This window comes from Lates calcarifer, unplaced genomic scaffold (assembly GCF_001640805.2).
Source record: "Lates calcarifer isolate ASB-BC8 unplaced genomic scaffold, TLL_Latcal_v3 _unitig_5673_quiver_385, whole genome shotgun sequence".
Taxonomy (NCBI): Eukaryota; Metazoa; Chordata; class Actinopteri; family Centropomidae; genus Lates; species Lates calcarifer.
The window spans coordinates 394287-415701 of record NW_026117659.1 but is presented as its reverse complement, the minus strand read 5'-3'; the positions used below and the strand labels follow the sequence as shown (position 1 = coordinate 415701).

At 43.7% G+C, this 21415-nt stretch overlaps 1 protein-coding gene and 1 pseudogene across 2 annotated transcripts; both read right to left on the bottom strand.

The window, feature by feature from the left end:
• Positions 1-590: 590 nt before the first annotated feature.
• Positions 591-15604, bottom strand: atoh8 (atonal bHLH transcription factor 8). Of its 2 annotated transcripts, none has more exons than XM_018664479.2 (4): positions 13691-15604; positions 12886-13041; positions 9601-9792; positions 591-2018 (listed from the first exon to the last, which is right to left on the bottom strand). In XM_018664479.2, exons 1-4 carry the CDS (start codon positions 14339-14341, stop codon positions 2013-2015), a joined length of 1005 nt encoding a protein of 334 aa, XP_018519995.1. In that variant the 5' UTR covers positions 14342-15604; the 3' UTR covers positions 591-2012. The 2 variants fall into 2 exon arrangements, with proteins under 2 accessions (XP_018519995.1, XP_018519994.1); XM_018664478.2 differs by lacking the exon at positions 591-2018 and adding an exon at positions 4023-4558.
• Positions 15605-18592: 2988 nt separating this feature from the next.
• On the bottom strand, positions 18593-21213 carry LOC108875489 (uncharacterized; annotated as a pseudogene).
• Between the last annotated feature and the right edge of the window lie 202 nt (positions 21214-21415).

The window sequence follows — 21415 nt, the reverse complement described above, 5'->3', positions numbered from 1 at the left end:
AGAGACTTGTTCTTGTGACTTATATGTCTATTTTAGACTATGGTGATGTAATTTACATGCATGCATCCTCTCAAAGCTTGTATGCCCTGGATACTGTGTATCATGGAGCTTTGAGATTCATTACAAACCTTGAGCTCTCACTCATCATTGTTTGCTGTATGCTCTTGAAGGGTGGTCTTCTTTGTCCAGTCGCAGACTAAAACACTGGCACATGCTTGTCTATAAATCTATCTTAGATGGTAAATGGACTGTACTTATATAGCGCTTTTCTAGTCTTTTCAACCACTCAAAGCGCTTTACACTACAGATCACATTCACCCCATTCACACACATTCACACAGCACATATTCTATATATTAATGTGCTTTTTCTAAACACATTCACACACATTCACACACCGATGTGAAACACACACATCGGAGGCAATTTGGGGTTCAGTATCTTGCCCAAGGATACTTCGGCATGCAGACTGGAGGAGCCGGGAATCGAACCACCGACCTTCTGATTGGTGGACGACTGCTCTACCTAAGCCACAGCCGCCCCTTAGGTGTGCTTCCACCATATCTCCAGATTCACAGCAGTCAAAAAAGTACAGGCAGTTACAGTCTTTTATTATCTGTACCAAGGGCTCGCACTGAACTAGGAATAAAGGCATTTAAATACGTAGCTCCCTCTTCTTGGAACAGTTTACAAAATATCCTAGAGCTGAAATAGCTAGTTTCAATGGATACTTTTAAAGTGATTTTGAATGAGTTGAAAGATGCAACATCTAGCTGTCAATGTTTGTCTGACTAATTTCTGCCACTCCTTTGATGTCCTTGATAATTAGCTGCTTTTAAGATAGTTATTTAGTTTAGTTATTAAATAATTTTTAAAAAAGTTTCATGTTAGTCATAGACACACTGCATAACCTGGTAAGGTAAGACAGCAGGACCTGCTGCTGTCAGACTGCTGAGCTATACCAAGACAGCTTAGACATACAGTATCTGTGGCCATGACATGGAACTGATCATTCATCTTCTCATCTGGAACTACATAAAAAGCTATATTACCCTGAATATCAGTGAAATTCTTTATAAAAAAGAAAGTAATATAGTAAGCTGTCAAGCTCCTCTCCTTCAGAAGGACTAAGGATGTGCTGTAGCATTTCCATCAGTAAATCATCCACATATGATGATTTATTTCTTTATTTTAGATCTGAACCCACAGGAGTATGGTGACAATGATGAGATGATGATTTCTGTGTGACTGAACTCACTGTTGTGTTCATGAAACCAGTTTGAGATTACTTTTGCTTTGTGTCATGGAGCATTATCTTGCTGGAAGTAGCCATTAGAAAATGGTCAACTGTGGCCATAAAGGGATGAACATTGTCAGCAACAATACTCAGACTGTGACACACAGGGAGCAGGTGTTGGTACTGGACTCACTCAGAATGTGACAGATGTGCACTCATCAGGCCAGGAGACTCAAGTGAGAGATGGAAAGAGGGAAATCCTTTCTTATTTCAGTTGATCATAACTGTTTACTGTGGGATCAATGTGAAAGCACATAGAGAGAAATATAATGTGTAATGTGTGGTAGGTCTTTTGTACTGAGTGTTAGTGTCAGAGGAGTTTTTAAACTGTTTTAATATTTGTACTGATATTAAAAACTGCTGAGTGAAACGGTGACTGTTCTGAAGCTGCAACTAGACAAGTTTCAACTGAGGAAGGAAGACTTAAACATGGTACTGATGAGACAGTGGGAGATAATGTGTGTGTGACTGTGTGTATAGCTGAGGGATCCAACAGGCTGAATAAGTTTACATCTCTGTCTGTCGGTCAGTTACTGACAGAGAACCTTCACTGTTGCCTCTCAGATAAGTAGAGATGTTAGTTAATCTGTCCTTGTGTGGTCAGAGCAAGTCATGAAATGTGGAAATAATCTCTCTTCCATTCATCCACATCCTCATTGTTGTTTTGATGATCATCTGGTGGTTTGTCCTCTCAGGCCTGTCACTGCTCTCTGCTTCACTCCTGAAACACAGAGGAACAGGTCTGTTACAACAGTCCAGATTACAGGTTACTGTCATCTTGGTTCAGATGTCTGTTAATGAAGTCAGAAATCTTGACGTCAGCACATTGTGATTAGGACAGTTACACATCATGTGGTTATTAGAGAGGAGCTCACAGACTGTTCATTACTGATAACTTCGTACACTCCATCACAACTGTCCACAGCATGAGGACTGTTCACAATACACATGTCTGCAGTGAAACTGAAAAGTGTGTTATACTTTGTACACAGCTGTGTGTGTTACTGATACTGTACCACTGAAGGTTTCTGAGATGGTTAATGTCATGGTGGAGTCAACAGGGAACAGTCCACATGACATGTCAGATAGTGTACTGCTTGAAATGGAACATACTCCATTTATATACTTATCACACAGGTCTGTGTGTATTCAGATGTACATCCAACATTCAAAATGTTCTATACTTCATGTATGTGTATGTCATTAATATGCTGTGCTTGAATCTGTTTAAGGATTCTATTGCCTGTTGTTTTTATATATATATTGTGTGTATCACTATTCTATTCTATTCTATACTTTGGCACACATATATCCCACAGCCAGGTAATATTGGCACTGAGAGAATTTAGAATTTTGGTCAGCCTCCTCCTCCTCCTTGTGTTCGGGAGACTTCATAGATGATAAAGGTGAAACAGGTCATGGCAGCAGGCTGAACTGAGACCCCAGAGTTTCAGTTTTCCTGGGAGATCAGTATTAATAAGCTCATACTCTCACTTCATCAATGCAGAATATTTCTTGTGTGAGCTTGACGGTGATGAGACACTGCAGGATTTCATTTTCATTGATGTCCATGTGACCATGTTAAGGTGGGGACTGTTACCAGCTTAATGCTGTGATGATACGGTCCACTGCCATGGTGAAGGCCAGAGGACAGATGGTTCATCCTGACATTATTTCCAGGCGGTGGTGTATTCTGCAGACCTGGAGATCCTGTATGTAGGATTTGAAGAGTCATAGTGACACCTTTCAGGACCGTTTGGATTTAACGACGCTGTGCATTTCAGACGTCCTGAGAAACCCTGTATCTCTCCCTTGTGTTGATGAAATGGTCACTGAGATGCTGATATTCTTTGATCCAGACTCTGAGAGAGCCAAGCTCTCCATGCAGTAGACCAACACACCATACACAACTTATTCAGTGACTGATAACTATTCCACCATTTCCATCCAACAAGTGTGTCAGTGGACTATTACTGTACTGTATTTACACTCATTCACATACTAATCACATTTTCCCACCACAGACATCCAGTTCTGTCCTTCAGCAAGGCACATCATTTACCTGCAGACCTGCTGGAGTTATGTTCAACACTGTGGCTTCAGCTGACATCACTCTTTGTGGGTTTACAGCATCACCATGTTTATACATGGAAAGTCATGTAAAGTAATAAGGTGATTTACACGTTTCACTTTCAATCTGAAAAATACTGAAATGAACAGTTTTTTTATTCATTTCTCTTTGTGTATTAGATTTTCTGGTCTGTACATTCATCATCTAACAATGTTTATCTGAGACTGCAAAGCAAATATTTCTATGGAAACACAACTAAATTACTTCTCAAAGCATTATGGGATAGCATGTGGCCTAACTTTATGCAAATGCCTGTTAGCTCCACAGTGACTTGATGTGATGATGCTGTGTTTACCAGGTTTTGGAGAAGAACATGATTCATATTTGGATCATATTTGGACCAGTCTTTCCCTTAACATCGATCATGTATATATACACATTTATACACATTCGCTCTTCAGGTGTGTTCAGACTGAAGGTAAGTCTTACAAACTGTGTGACTGCACATGAAGCGAGTGAGTGGATCCAGTTAGCATGACAAACAGAGACAAACCACAAAAACAACCCAGGAGTCAGATCAGTGTGTGGTGTTCAGTGTGAACACACCTTTACAACTTCAAGATTTACCGTTCATTCTGAATTAAAATCAGGAACCAAGGCACTAACTAATATTTATTAAAGTAATATACAACACTGTAACAACATGAGGAGATTAAAACCTTCAGTGTATGAAGTGGAGCTTCATGTAAATACTGTCAACTCTTTTATTCTGGAAAATTCATGTCCACTTAGGTTATAGGGTGTGTTAGAAATGTCCCAATGTCAGTTAGAACTGGATTTTAGAAATACAACATCCACAATTACTCATCATCATCTTCACTAGCTGCCAGTTCCATCCCAGCATGTAGTATAGGCATAAAGAAAGTAAAAACCCTTCTCAGTCATGTTTGTCTTTCATCATGTGGCTCTTTTTCCATCTTACATGGTCATGTAGTGAACATTTCTGTTCTGCGTGGAAACAGATGTTGCTCTCTATCCTTCACTGATCGTATATAAAGACAGAACAACAGATAAGTTGAGCCTGAAGCTGGTTGTGTGATCATGTAGTAATGCAGCTTGCATCAGTAAGAAGAGAGGATTCTGGTAACAGTAGTCTGAAAACATCACACATCCTCTGGCATCCTCCCAACCTGTCAACAAAATAAAAGCACTTTAAAATAAAGAACACAGTCACTGTGGACAAACAGGCCTCACTCACAGACTTCATATCTGTGCATTAAACAGCTCTGTGGCATTTCATTAATCAAAACCAGAATCAATGAATGGAAATTAAACTCATAATTTGTAATTAAATTATCTGTGTCATACAGAAGATACACTGTGGCCTTAGGCCCAAGAATAGATTAAAGTCTACATCACATCACAACACACATTCTGTACAAACAAGCAGCTTTAAAACCAGCAGGTCCAGCTGCCTCTCTGACCCTTTGGCTCAGTCTCACCTACTCAGCATCTAACAGCACCTTAACCATGAGCTACCAACCTGAACACAACCATCAGCAGCCACCTGGCCTGCAGATTCAGATTCTGTCAGTTCAACAGAAGATTGTTAGTGGTATACTGTCTGATAGACAGCTCTCTGTATTTGTTCGTGGTGATGAGCTGTCAGCTACATTAAAAACTGAGCATTTTGTAGTATCCTGGTAACTGAATAACCACTACCTGGTCCTCTGACAGATGTAAAAAACAACTTATCCACATTAATAACGAGATCCAGCACAGAAACTGAGGGTTTTCAAGTGTTTACGAGGCAGGAAGGGAATAATGACAATATGCTATCCAGGTGCAATATGGGAACTGTAGGCAATTTAGACCCCATCCCAACTACGCTGCTTAAGGAAGTTTTACCCTTAATTTTCAATCTGTAATGGCTTGGTTAATCTTTCCTTACTAACAGGCTATGTGGCACAATCTTATAAAGTAGCTGTAAACGAACCTCTTTTGAAAAAGCCTACTCTTGATCCAGACATGTTAGCCAACTATAGACCTATATCTAACCTCCCCTTTCCTTCTGAGATCCTGGAAAAAGCAGTTGCAGTTATGTGACTTTCTACAGAACAGTAGTTTATTTGAGGATTTTCAGTCAGGATTTAGATTGCATCATAGCACAGAGATGGCGCTTGCGAAAGTTACAAATGACCTCCAGTCCTATCTATTTGATAGGCTTCAGTTTGAACATCTTAATGACAACTCCCCCATGTACACAGAAGTTAGACACAGAGTTCCACAAGGGTCAGTGCTTGGTCCAATTCTATTCACCTTGTATATGCTTCCTTTAGTAACATGTAACATTATCAGGAATCTCTCCATAAACTTCCATTGTTACATAGATGATACACAACTATACTTCTCAATGAAGCCTGATGAACCCAGTCAATTAGGTAAACTTCAGGCACGCCTTAGTGACATTAAGATTTGGATGACCAGCAATTTCTTACCATTAAACTCAGACAGATAACTTCAAAACTGAAGTCATTGTACTTGGCCCTGAACATCTCCAAAAAACATTTTCTAATGACATAGATTGCCCTGGCCTCCAGCTCCACCATAAACAATCTTGGAGTTATTTTTGACCAGGATATGTCCTTTAACTCACACATAAAATAAACTTGTAGGAAACCCTTTTTCACCTGCGTAATTTTGCCAAAATATATTGATATTTTCTGTCCCAGAAGATGCAGAAAAACTAGTCCATGTATTTGTTACTTCCAGGCTGGACTATTGTAATTCATTATTATCAGGCTGCCCCAACAAGTCTCTAAAGACTCTGCAGTTGATCCAAAATGCTGCAGCATGATTACTGACAGGAACTAGAAAAAAAGACCGTATTTCTCTCGTGTTAGCCTCTTTACATTGGCTGTTCTCACAGAATGGTGGTTTACTGGTGGTTCCTAGATTTTCCAGCAGTAGAATGGGAGGCATGGCCTTCAGCTTTCAGCTTTCTTTTTTCTACTCTACTACTCCACTTCCAGTTTGGGTCCAGGAGGCAGAAACACCCTCTGCACCTTTAAGAGTAGGCTTAAAACTTTCCACTTTGAGCTTAGGCCTAGACTGCTGGGGGATTTCCCATGACGCACTGAGCCTCTCTCTCTCCCTCTCTCTCTTTCTCTATCAGTATGGATTCATATCCCATAAACACATGTAGCTAACTCAATATCTCTCCTCTTCTGTCTCTTTCTGCAGGTATTTCTGCCTCTGGAGCTGTAGAGTCTGATCTGTGATGACACGCATCCTGCTGCTCTTACAACTCTGCTCAACACCTGCTGTTACATTTAGAAATTATTAGTTCTACTTCTAGTACTCCTGCTACTATTGTTATTACTACTTTGTCATTACTGTTATTACTACTGTTGTATTATTGATGCCACTTTACATCTTTACATGGAATCTGCATTATGCTATGTTCTCCTGTCCCTATTCTCCACCCCCCATCTCACCTCCTTACCCTCTCTCTCTCTGTCTTTCTCAACCCAACCAGTCGAGGCAGATGGCCGCCCATCCTGAGTCTGGTTCTCGAGACTTCTCCTGCTCGAGGTTTCTGCCTCTTAAAGGAAGTTTCTCCTCTCCACTGTTGCCTAGTGCTGCTCATGGTGGGAATTGTTCGGTCACTCTCTGCAAGTATAATAATGTAAAGACGATGGTCTAGATCTGCTCTATATGAAAAGTGCCTTGAAGATAACTTCTGTTGTGATTTGGTGCTATATAAATAAAACTGAATTAAAATGAATTGAGGAGGCACTTGCGTTTTTGGGGCTTGACTACCACACTCACAAGGTCTCTGATCAGACCCACATTCAACTCGCAGAATGACTATGGAGACTTCTCCACGATGCTGGAATAACCTACCTGCCCAGTACCTGAGAAAATGTGAGCTGGTTTCACATCAACCATGTGTATTACTGTCACCATGACAACAAAGGTCAGGTATGCACATAGCTCATACATTGCTATGGGTCCTATCCAAGGGTGGGGGCACATGATGTAGTCATTGATGTAGTCATTCAGGAGGACTTGGTCAACAATCAAGGCTTGATTACCAACCAGGAAAGTGCCAAGGGGCCTCAGACCCCAGAAGACCCTGGTTTACTCCATAGCAAATTAGTTTGAAATATGCACAGTATCAGCTGTGTTAGGTCCTCCATCGTGTGGAGACACTCTGAGGTTAGTTTTAAGATCTGAACTATTTAAAGTGATGAACAGAGTGAAATCCTGAGGGAAGGTGGTGTTACTCCATCACAAGGAGATCTGTAAGACTCCTCCCAACAATCACTGTCATTATCAATAAGTCTGGCAGTTATTTTCTTTAGGTATTTGTTGATTTGTTCAGTGGATGTCTATGCAGTCAGGTTTGTCCACAGTGGAGCAAAATCACAATGAAGTAAAATCTGTCTTTTTTCTCTCTAACTGTGCACACAGACTCAGTGGCTCTGAGAAAATCTAAAAAGCATTTCATTCTACAACCCCCACCCCACACACCCCACCCCATACACACACACACACCCCTCTCTGTCTTTCCACCAGCTGCTGCTGTCTGACAGGCTGATGATGACTGTGTTTTTTCCCCTCCTTGTTTCAAAGTATGTTGGAACAGATGGCCTGGAGAGGCAGAGTGGGGGAATGTTGGAGAGACTGCTAGAGAATGTGCCAAGTATGTGTGTGTGTGTGTGTGTGTGTGTGTGTGTGTGTGTGTGTGTGTGTGTGTGTGTGGTTTCAGTTCGCGTGCCTTCTCACTGCCCTCTGCCCTTCATGGCGCCAGCTCCACTTCCCTTCCACTCTAAACATCTGGTGTCTGGGACTTTGAGAACACACACACACACACACACACACACACACACACACACACACACACACACATACACACACACAGCCTGCTAGAAGGGAAAAAGCCCTCAGCCAGTTTACATCTAACAGAGCAACATGACTGCATCAGTGTGAAGCTCAACACTGAGACTGGGGCTCTGAGATGAAAATCTAAAAAACTCACTGCCTCTGAAATGTGTTTATTTCACAGCACTGAGGGTGCAGACTATGTTATTTTTATTTTACTATTTTGGTCACCCTTGTTTCTCGCTGCTGTAACATGTAAATTTCCCACAAGTGGGATAAATAAAGTCTATCTTATCTCATGTTCAGTGTACCTGTTGGGTGGTGTCAAACATATTCAATATACACTCAGTGGCCAGTTCATTAAGGACACCAATCCAACAGTTCAGCCATAAATTTTACCTTTACAAAGTTTGTTCATTTTTGAGCAATCACTGTCAGAGAGGTGTTCATCTCTATCTCTGTTTCTCATCAAAGTTGAAGGCTGCAGCCATGTGGAAATAAACTACTTTATACTGAGAGGTGTTTCTAATGTTGTGGCCAACCCATTTATAAACATGACTGGTTCAGAATATTAGAAATGCTTTGTCAACATAATGCAGTTCAGTAAAACACCACTTCTGACTACAACCTCACTAATAAGGATATAGCTTAATTAACACCAAACAGAATGTTTGGTCAAAACGGTCAGTTTGAAGCGCAATAAAGGAGAACAAGTGGCAGAGTTGTTGTACTGGATTGCATTGGATTGTACAGGTGTGCTTGTCTTTTTTCATACAGGCATGTTTCAGGTGGAAAACAGACCATGCTCTGGAACCTGTGAGAGGAACCAAACACTTACATGATTTACTTTTTTTTCCATTTGTCCATTGTTTTATTTTTATCATGAACACAGTGTTCTTCGTTAAACTGTGTTTGATGTAAAATGAGTGAATGTTTTTAGAAAATAAGAAAATGCAACACACACAGTGGCCTGTGGACCTGACCCATTGAGTCATCCTCCTCCTCTCCCTGTATGAATCTGCTCTGGTTGAAATGTAATTTCTCTGTGAGTGAAGGCAGAAACATCACACACAGATGTTTCACATTAAAAGCCTGAAAGGAACTGGAGGTTGTTTAATGTGACACATCTGTCACATCTGTAGGAGAGGCTTTGACTGTCACTGACAGTAGCTTAATGGAAAACAAAAGGAGGCAAAGTAAAAATGACTGGATCAGTGGGTTATCTGAGTGTTGTACTGACTGAGGTGATGCTATGGACATTAGACATTACACTGAATTTATCAAGACAACAGGTAAACATGGAGCATGTGTTGATTGTCTGTTGAAGACATCTGTTGCAGCTCACCTTCCTCTTCTTGCTCCGGCCCTCGGCCTGCAGCGTCCTGGTGCACTGCTCTACACACTGAGAGAAGCTCAGACTGCTGTGGTCTGAGCTGTAGTCCAGCTCTGCCAGCTGAGCCAAAGACAGGATGTAGTTGCAGGCGATACGTAATATAGCCAGCTTGGAGAGCTTCTGCCCATAGGAGTAACATGGCACCTGGACATAGGAGGAAAATGGAGGGAGGTGAGGAAGGTCTCCACATGTTTGATTAGCATACTGTCAATGAACTGGAATGGAAACAGACAGAAGAATGATGGAGTACACCACCCCCACAGTCTCACGGTCACTGAGAAGTTGTGACAGTTTAAAGTTTTACAGTATGAACCTCCTGCAGGATGCTGTCGGATGCTCTGCACGTCATGTAGCTGTGTCATAACGTAGAGCAGAGCAGGTGGAGTCAGTAACATTCAGAACAGCAGGTTCTGCTCTGCTCTTTGTATCATCATCCTCTCTCGGTCTAACATCACTCTGATGTTAAAAGTCAAAGAAGATGCTGAAAATGAATATTGAACAGTTAACTGTAATAAATGGGTTTAATTCAACAGATGTTTAGTCTACTTGATTAATACTAATAATAATTACTTAATTAATGATCTCACTCTAATAACTCTATGAAATAGGGCTGCTGTGGAATCTTACCGCTGAACTGTTTCAGTCATCAGATTAGTTTTTTATTACTTCATCATTGATTCATTTATTAATTATTTAACTAATCAGCTACTTACTAACTGCTGTAATCACAACTGACTGAAAACAGCTGACTGACAAACTCAGTCTGAGCTTTGGTAAAACAGTCTCAAGGAGTCTGTTAGCGGACTCTGACTGGTTGCTATGGAAACAGGGAACTGCCCAGTCCTCAGCTGAACTAAATAGAAGAGTATGACTTAACAGTGAAATAAAATCAGATCAGCAACAGTGTGCACTGATGCCAATCTCTTTGTCTGCCCTCATGTTTTGATTTGTTTCATCTGATTACTAATCAATAAACAATAACCCCTGGAGAAAATGTTTTCCATACTCATGTAGCTAAACTGAGCAGGCCTACATGAACACAGTATTTGTTACATGAATGGCTGACCTCACTCACGCATCCTGTCATTATGTGGGCTACATAGATAACTGGAAGACCTGGGGTCTCATTTATAACAATTGCATATTAATAATTGTAACATTTCAATGAAAATGTTCACTGGATAACAAAGTTATTTGTACATCATTCATGACAATTTGGTAGAAAGACACAGCTACATCCACAAGAGCATTTGTCAGAAGTTAAGTCAAGTAGAAGTCCAGTCCAGTCACAAGTCCTCAATTTTACAACTTGAGTCTGAGTCCAAGTCTCAGGTCTAAAGCTCTGGGGTCTCATTTATAACCATTGCGTATGCACAAAATGGGGCCTGACAGAGGCGTATGCACCTTCCCACGCAAAAGTTGTGATTTCTAAAAACAAACTTAACGGGAGAATGTGCGCACCTGTACGGAAACACTGACCCATGCGTAAGTATATTTTGGAGACGGGAAATTGCTTACAGAGATAGTAATGTGGTGAATTGGAGCCAGATTGTATAATGATGCTTTTCACACATTTAATTTGATGTAATGTTAAGCATTTATTATAGATCCACCTTTTTAAAACATCCAAACCTTGTACTGAGCCATGAATAAAGAAACTCTGTTCACCTATCAAACGTTCACTTTCAAATGATATCACTGGGTGGGGGTGGCACGGTGGTGCAGTGGTTAGCACTGTTGCTCCCCGGTTTGAGCCCGGGCTTTTCTGTGTGGAGTTTGCATGTTCTCCCTGTGTACTCCCACAGTCCAAAGACATGCAGGTTAATTGGTGACTCTAAATGGCCTGTAGGTGTGAATGTGAGTGTGAATGGTTGTTTGTTGGCCCTGCGATGGACTGGCAATCTGTGTGTGTATCCCACCTCTCGCCCAATGTCAGCTGGGATAGGCTCCAGCCCCCCCGTGACCCTTAACGGATAAGTGGTATAGATAATGGATAGATGGATGACACTGCTAGAAGACTATGTTAATGGAAGAAATGGGAGGGAACACAAACTCATCCAAGAGGCGTGCTCTTGGATTTATGAGATGAACTGGATCCAGGATTAGACAGACCAACCCGATGTAACTGCACCATGGTACAAATGCAGGTAGGCTACTAACGATGCTGAGATTTCTGGCAAGTGGCTCTCACCAGTGGGAATTAGCTGTCAGGTGTGTGTTTGATATGATTAACAACGTATAATCTTTATAACTTTCTGCCTAAAGCCTCCTGTGGGAATGATAGAACTGTTAAATTCCTGTTTCCAGTGACGTGAACTCAGGTGTGCCTCTGTCCCCACCTGTAGCAGAGAGGCTCTGACTGAGGGATGTGATTCTTGCACTCACTGCATTAACTGCAGCAGCAGCAACATGTTGCTCACTGTTTTCACTTTTGCTTGCACCCCCAGTGCTGTTAAAACAAAGTAATATGTCATTTCTGGCTTCCACCTCAGCCACAAGAACCTCAACTTCTGAGGCAGAAAAAATCTTCTTTTACTTCTCAGTAGCTGCTGTGATTCACCATGAAAAACTACTGATCACTTATATGTATTGAAATTCATGAGGTGCTTTGCATTGACCACGTGTGTAGAGGGCGGGACATGAGGCTGATCCACATATGCACAGACTATGATTTTTTTCTATCTGACTGAAACCTGGTTTACAGCAGCAGAGTATGTTAGTCTTCATGTAGATGTTGACAATGACAGCCTGTGTAACACCTGATTAGACTGTTTCTCTTCTGTATAATCATTCTGAGCTCTTCATCTAAACCATCAATTGACCACCCACCTCGCCTGTTCAAGGATGTTTTTACCTCTAATTAACACTGATCTGATCACTTTCTCTTTATTAACAAGTTATATAATTTAGACTTTTCAGGCTGCAGTAATTAAAATTCTACTTAAACAGTGACTATAAGTTACTTTAGACAAAAATCTGCCTGATGAATATGATGCAATAGATAATAACCATGTGTGTTTTTGTCTGATCCAGTAAATTGAATATCTGTCAAATGAAGGTTTTTCATCACACTGATTCAAACAGGCCTACTCATCCATTAACAACACTGCCTACAGTGGCCTGATTCATCCAGATGAATGTAGTGAAACAGACATCATCACTAGTGTGTGTACTGTATGTGTGTGTTTGTACACACTCTGTTGTTTGTGTGATTTCAGTGTAGGCTGTTAGTCGGACCTGCTTCCTCAGGGCCTCGAACGCAGCACTGATGGTGTGGACCCGAGTCCTCTCCCTGGCATTGGCTAGAAGCCTGCGGGTCTGCTGGATGGCTTTGACCTCCGGAAGACGCCCAGGTCCATCTGCACCCACCCCGACCCGCTTCCTGGGAGGCTCCTGAAAGCACAGGACCAGGTTTTAGAACTGAACCATCATCAGCCTCTAGAGCATAATGGCTGAACCACGTTAAATTCATTTGATTAAGATATAATTAATATATAATTACATGTATTAAATGAATTGTTAGGAGAATTATGACAGTGACATGTATTACAGTTTGAATAGGTAATCCTCTGCTAAGTCCTGAGCCCCTGTTACACCTATATCTTTCCCCTGTTTTATGAAAAATGTGTTCGTTCACAGGGCTGCCAGACTTTTCTATTTTTTATTTAAAGAAAATTTAATCTTTGGACTCAGTAGAAGCGGAAACTACTGGTTGAGCCAGATTTTTTGCAGTGAGTTCATAATGGAAACCAGGAAACAAGGACACACTGTTCAACATCAGGATCCTGTTCATGAATACAGACACTCTGTTGGTTGTCAGTCATATTGAGTGTTAAATGTACTGTGGGAAGTACTGATTACTAATCACTGATAATAGTTATCATGCACATCAGATAAATCAGCTCATGAAGAGCTATGCTGCACTTTATTACAGCAACAACAAACATCAAACTCAGGATAATTTTCTTCACTGATTCATCTGCTCATTCTGTTTCAGTCAAACAATTAAATCCATTTAGTCCTGATTCCAGGTTTATTGTACCTTCGGTGACTGCACATGCTCCACATGTTCATGGCACTGGGGGGTCTGGGAGATTCTGGGACCAGGCAGAGCTCCAGCCTGGCCAGACAGAGACGGCTCCAGGGAGAAGGCCTGATGACTGGGTGAGTGGCTGCTGCTGCTGCTGGTTGATGTGGACAGAGGGAAAGTAGAGCAAAGGCCTAGTTTGAGTCTGTTGGACAGAGGCTGGGAGATGGCCGTGGGCCAGTGGGAGATCTCTGGGTTAGGGAACGGAGAGGCAGGTAACTGGGACAGTTTGGAAGCGATGCCTGGAACGTTAATACCAATCCTCATGTCTATGGCACTGCTCTGAGCTGGAGCCATGTTGGCCTCTGGTAGTCCTGACAGTCCTGTGGTACTCACTGTCGCCTCCTGTGACATCATAAGGTGTCTCTGCAGTGGAGCTAACTGGCCGACAGTACATGCCTCTACCTGGGCGTCATCGACTGAGTCTACATCTGACATGTCTGCTGTGTAGCTCTTCATCCTCTCAGGCTCAGGGCTGCTGAAAAGCCTTTTTGGCTCACTGGACTTCCTCTTGAACTTCTTGTTGGTGCCTGGCACAGAGATCAGGACTGGGTCTTTGCTGAGGGATCTATTCCACGTATCAGTCAGTGGATGTGGATTCTTCATTTTCCAACAGTTACTGTGCCAACCAGCCAAACAAGTCAAACAAACTTCAACAACAAAGCTAATTTCAACTGCTCATGGAAATGAAACTGAACAACTTGTCTCAACTGCAGAGTATTAACAAAATGTTTCAGTTCCACAAACCTTTCCTCAGGATTAAGTGTCTTCTTCACCTGCTGGAGGCATTACAATAAAAATTCAAAAAGGACTTTATGTTTCGGACACAACTTTTGGTCCCAGGCTGTGTCACACTTCTCAGTTTCTAAAGTAAACACATTTAACCAGTCTGAGTTTAGGTCAACACACTATCTAAACCCTGCAAAGACCCGTCCCTCCAGCCAGACCTCCTGCTGCCAACTGTGTAATACAAGCTGTTGAACTGCACTGACAGAAGCAGCGTGTTACTTTAACTTCACCAGCAGGTTTTCTGTGGCTCCACTCTGTCTGCATAGCAGCATCCTGAATAATCCACATTAGTACACAAAGCTGTGTAACATCTGCTATTGCGCACAAGTTGTCCCACTGGATTGAGGCTCACAGAGAGCTTTTCCTCAGCTGTGAAGGTTTCTCTCTGTGTGAGCAGTCCAGGCCTGTGCCTCAGAGTCAGGGTTACAGTGGAGCTGTCTGAGCGTGGCTCCAGTCAGTCTGCATAGCAGCACTGTGAATAACCCACACTGATACACACACTGAGCACAGACAGGCTGCAGTGGAGCTGCAGCTGCTGGACAAAATAATGGGAACAATACATGAACAGGATGGCAACTCTTCAGGAGCAAACTCACACTTCCACATGCACTGAGCGGTCATAGTACACACAGCTCTGACTGTCAGTGTTTCACGCAGGTCTGCAACACAACTGCAGGAAAACTATCTGACTGGATCATTTACACAGTTAAACCAAAAACCAAGTAAACATGTTCCAGACAAATTTCAGCTGCACACACACACACGCGCGCGCACACACAGCCACAGACACACTGGCACCTCTGTGACAAACATTCACAGGGAGAACTTGAGCTGGTTCCGACTGGATCATAATGTCCCCAACACGCTGCTTCAGTACCGGTACATCCCTCAGTGAAGCTCAGGAGCCCCTCTTGAACAAAGCGGGAGATCCACGGGACTCTGTGGTCACTCTAAGTCACTTTTTATGGGAGCATGGATAATAGTTCATTACTCCAGAAGCTGTTTGTTGTGAGCGGATCCAGGTCCGCTCCTCCGTCTGCCTCTCCGCTTGTCTGCCTTGGCTGCTTGTTACAAAGCGCGCGGGGGGGGGGGTGTCACTCTCCGCTGACTCTGCTGGCGTCTGAGTGGCTGGAGCTGGAGCTAGAGCCGCGCACACACACACGCACATACACAAATCTTGCCCTTCTCAGTTACAAAAACGACTCGGCAGCGCCACTTGCTGGTGATTTTGTTGGTGTATTTGACCACTTACAGATTTTTACAAGACGCATCACAAATGTCTGTGTCCCGTGTTTCAAACTGTTCACTCGTTGATCCATTGATTGACTTTATTGAATAAAACACAGTACACAAACGTGTATACAAAATTTATCAGGATATCACAAAAACGTCACATGAATTATTCCCAATGTGATTCTGAGGTCTAGGCGATTGGTCCGGCAGGAAAAGGTTCTTATATCCCATTTTACATAAATACACCTGATGAAAACATCATAGTTATACAATCATGAAGAAAATAACTACACAAGTTCAGACACCAATCCTCTAAAAGATGTTTCACCATGTTAACATACTCCGCATTCTTTTTTCACTGGCAACTCTCTTCTATGGAAAGATGGTAAGGTCTGTCCAAAAATTGCTAGATTAGTCACCAGGTGCCTTTTTGAAAGAAGTCACTGTAAGAGTGTGAAAAGTTAGTAAATATGTCAGAAAATGTGTAAAGGTGACAAAATGGATGTAGTAACAGCCAGTGGGGAAACTCCATTTGGCTGGTCTAGCCAAAAAGCCTACTCTTGATCCAGGTGTTTAGACCCAAATTTAACCTTCTCTTTTTCTCTAACAATCAGTTGCATGACTTTCTACAGAACAGCAATTTATTTCAGTCTTGCATCAGACAACAGACATGTCTCTGTATTTTTCTTGTTAGATCTCAATGCTGCTTTTTGTATTATTGACCATCACATCCTGCTACAGAGACTGAAGCATCTTATCAGCATTAAAGGAACAGCACTAAACTGGTTTAAGTCCTATCTATCTGATAGGCTTCAAACAACAACTCCTCCATGTACACAAAAGTTAGACATACAGTTCCACAAGGACTACAAGGACTATTACAAGTCATTAATATTAGTCTGTCAACAAATCCCTAAAGAGAATTATACAGTGGGCCAAAGCAAAGATCATAGAGAGATGCACTGTATAATGTTGCAAAGATATAAGACTATTTTGTTCCATTACAGAGAGGGGTTTTTTGTGTTGGCTCAAGAGCTCATTGATATCAGTGCTGCATAAAGACCTGTGTCATCAAAGGACCTCCTGCCTGACCCCACATCCATATCTAGACAGTACCATGAATAGGTCACAGAGGCATGCAAGCAGTTGATTGGGCGACTTCATGACATTTTGAGTGAAGTTGATGACTGCTGATATCTGGACAGAAGATTATCACAAATTAAGCTACATGACAATCACTTGACATTTTGTGAGATGGTAATTCAAACTGATCATTAAAGTGCTGACAACAACTGTGTTTCCACCACACTTCAAAACAAGTGAGGATATCAGGAGAGAAATGATCAGACTGCTACTAAAAGAATACAGCTGACACATCAGTGTGCTCAACAAAGAGGTGTGGGTGACTCACCAGGGTTCAAACATAATGGGTGGATCATCTCCACAACACCATGCTGCACCATACCCCTGATCTCACACAGTAGGAACAGGTAGTCCCAGAGGTTGCCAGCACTATGTGTGGTGAGTGGAGTGATGGAAACAGGGAATATGTTGCCCGACAACGCCACCTGGGGAATTTCACCCCAGGAAATAGATAAATAGCTAACAGGTCACGCCAGGTTCAAAAATCACCACAAGGCAAGAGATGGTTAAAAAGAAACTACTCAAATCAAATTTATTCAACAAATAACATAGGCTGACCACAGCGCCCCAAATCAAGGGAAGAGGAGAAACTAAACTTAACCATCCATGGCACCATACACTCACACACTGGACTGTGAAGAAAACCCACAACCCACCACCAGGGATTGGGTCGCCGCCGTGAGCCCGCAGGACCTGTCCATAAAGAGAAGGAGAATTAAAACAGGCCTCAGTGATCAGCACAACTGACGCTCACACACTTATATACACATACATGGAGGCGCCTGCACACGTGCACACAAAAACCAATATGTGATAATAAGAAACAAAAGAAACAAAACTGGATTAAATCACCAAACTGACATTAAACAAAAAGGAAGGAAATAAAGAAAAAATAACGAATAGAAAAGAAATCTGAGGCTAAATCCGCAGCTCCAGGCCTGCGGCGAACCCGCAAATGGCCAAACGGAGCTGCATGCCGGTAACAGGGGATGCCCGAACAGCAGCGCCCTTCAGGGGAGGTAGCGGAGGACTCAACTAGATTATGCTTTCATTGGCGCAGCATCACGCCGGGGCGTCCATCACTGCGGCCAAACAACACTGCAGCATAAAATAAACATAAATCAGTAGGGAGCAAAGCAACAAATTTTTAAAAAAGGAGATAGTGGATAACACCGACTTACCATGCGGAGGCACCCACGCCAAAACGGGCTTCCAGTGGGCTAACCCAGCCCCACGGCACCAGCAGCCTGCCACACTGCATGAGGAGAAAGTGTCATCAAGACAAGACAAGCACGGCCACAGACACTTACACAACCACCAGCCCAGACTCTGCCACGCCAGGCCACAGCCACCACGGGGACGGGCGGAACCGGAAAAAAAGAGTGGGAAGGGCGCGTAAGGTATGGCCACTATATATGTGGGCGCGGCGCCGTTTCGGCAATCAATGCACCAAAAGACTAGAATAGCGCCTACTGAGGGGGCGGAGGGCGGAGTAACAGTGCTCCGCTACATCTACCCTCCCCTTTGCATCGTCCAGACAAACTCAACGATGGACAGAAAACCAACCAACTAACACCAAGTCTAAAAACAGCCATTGAGAATGGACACGACTGTAGCAACACGACCTGGCACCAGCGGCTGAGGAGGTGAGGACATTGGGTGACAGCAGCCGTAAGACGAGTGGCGAGCCTGCTGACTAGTACTTGGCAGGACAATGAAGGAGCTGGCCGTGGGAACCTCTATTATCCAGAGGCAAACTAGGCCCGGCCTGTAGCGAGGTCACAGCTGGAACAGCAGGGGGGTGTGGAGCATCAGGGACCATGGCAGGCGGTTGCACAGGGGCCTCTGACATCAGAAACCAAAGGTCACTGCCAGAAGAGTCATCAGCTGACGCCACCAAGGGAGGCAAAGACGGTGAGGATGGCACCAGAGGTAAAAACGCAGCATATCTCGATGCACGTTTCGGGTCTTGTGTAACTCATCCACAGGGGCCACAGTATAAACTGCTCCCTCACCAGAAGGAGCCCTCACAACCTGGTGGACCACAGAACTCCAGAGGTCCTGGATCTTATGTCGACCTCTGGCACCATGGTCCCTCAGGTACACTAACTGGCCCACAGGCAACTTTGCAACCCGAACCTGCTGATCATGTCTCTCCTTTCGTCGGCCAGCTACAGCCAACAGCCGCTCATGAGCACCCTCAGCAGCCACTTGAAGTTTGGCTTGATGCTCAGCAATCCAGTCCTGTACCTCCCCCAGTACTGTATCCTTGACTCGGCCCAGAAAGAAGCCCACAGGAAGCTGAGGCTCCAGGGCCAAGATCTCGTTAGGCTGAGAGGCAAGCAGATGGCCCATTTATGATGGCATCTATGCCAACTATGTGGCATCTGTCCCGAGTCCCAACGCTCACACCTTTGGACCCAGTTCTTAATGTCTGATGACATCCCTGGCCAATAACAACGCTGCCATACCAACTCAGTGGTCCTCTCTCTGCCTTGGTGACCATGCTCCTGATGGAGCTGGTGCAGTGATTCCTGCTTGAGAGCTGCAGGAAAAACAAACTGGAGAGACTCTTCTCCTCCATCAGAACAAAAGAACTGACAAAAAAGCACTCCATCTTCCTCTACCAAACGGTCCCATTGGCGCAGGAGTACTATAGCAGACTTGGAAAGCTGCTGCCTCTCAACTGCAGTGGGAAGGGACTTCCGGTGCAGAAAACCAACACCTCCTGCAGCAGGGGATCATCTTCCTGTGCAGAACGGAGATCAGAGGCACAGTGAGATGGAAGAACAGAGACCAGAGATTGACTGGCAGATACAACAGGATCAGGATGTAAACTTTGCTGAATGCTGCTGAGAACCAAAGTGCCTGGCAAAGGGGGAGCGGCCGAAGGGAAGTTAGGCAGATACTGTCGTGACAGCGCATCTGCGTTTCTATTAGTGCGGCCTGAACGGTATTTGTGCTCAGTGGCCCCCAGCTTAGCCAACTGGAGATGGCTCAATGTGTTATTATCAGTGTACACAATGCACTTGTGTCCAAACAGATACTCCTGGAACTTCTCAGTCATGGCCCACTTGAGCGCAAGAAATTCCAGCTTCATAGAGCTGTAGTTGGACATATTGTGCTCAGTGGGCTGGAGACCCCGGCTGGCGTAGGCCACTGGTCTCACACCACTGTCTCCTGAGAGAGCACAGCGCCAAGACCACTATGGCTGGCATCAATCTCTAAAATGAAGGGGTGCGAAAAATCTGCGTAAGCCAGGACCGGGGTCGAGACCAGCTTGGCCTTCAAAACCCTAAAGCTCTCCTCGCACTGAGCAGTCCACGCTGCACCCAGAGACTGACTTGACCCCTTCCTGGAATTGGTGCCTGCTAAGTCAGCCACCAACTGATATAAGGGCTTGGCCAACTGGGCAAAGCCCTCAACAAAATGCCGATAATAGCTCGCAAATCCCAAAAAGGAGCGCAGCTCTGAGAGGTGACAGGGGCGCTGCCAGTTAGCCACAGCCTCAACCTTCTTGGGGTCAGTGGAAACTCCCTGGCTTGAAATGATATGTCCCAAATATGCCACCTGCTGTTGGAAAAATGCACACTTTTCCACTTTGGCTTTCAGGCCTTCCTTCTGGAGCCGACCAAGCACCATCTCCCGCCGCTGCACATGTTGGTCGACAGAGGATGAGAAGATGATGACGTCGTCAAGGTAGAGCAGCAGGGATTGACCCTGCTGATCACCAAACATCCTCTGCATCAGCTGCTGGAAGGTGCTAGGCAGTAGTCCACACACAAGCGCAAGCTCCGATCCTTCTTTCTCACCAAAACAATGGGAGATGCATATGGGCTACTGCTCTCCCGGATGACTTGGGCCTCAAGCAGCTGATTGATATGCACCTTCACTGCCTCATACTCTGAGGGAGGGATGCGCCGATACCTCTCACTGTGCCAGTGAGGCTCCCTTTAACCTGGATGGCAGACTGGTGGCACTTCGGGGGAAAAAAGAGTGGGAAGGGTGCACAAGGTATGGCCACTATATATGTGGGTACGGTGCCGTTTCGGCAATCAGTGCACCAGGAGACTAGTTCGGTGGGCGGTTAACAGTGCTCCGGCTACATATGCGAATTATTAAGTGTCAGTGAAGTATGTAAAGAAAATGGGCTTGGCAGCTTTGCTATCGAAATCAGTGATAGAAATGGGGGACACAATTGAGCAGTGCCTGTCTCACCTTAAACTCTGTTGGTTTGGTGTACCAAGAGCTGCAAAAAAGACTGAATACCATGAAGAAAATTGGCAGTCACCCCTTACCAGGTAATCATCCATAAAACCACATTAAAATGATGTAAATTCCCACACTTGTAGTTTCTTCATATGAGCTACAGTTTTTCCTGTGCTCACAAAGTAATTGTTATCTACCTTTGTTAAAATCATGATGGTTTCCATTTCTGTTTTTAAAGAATGTATTCAAACATATTTTCATATACAACACATAACAAAACAGCACAGATACCCACTGTCCTTAAAG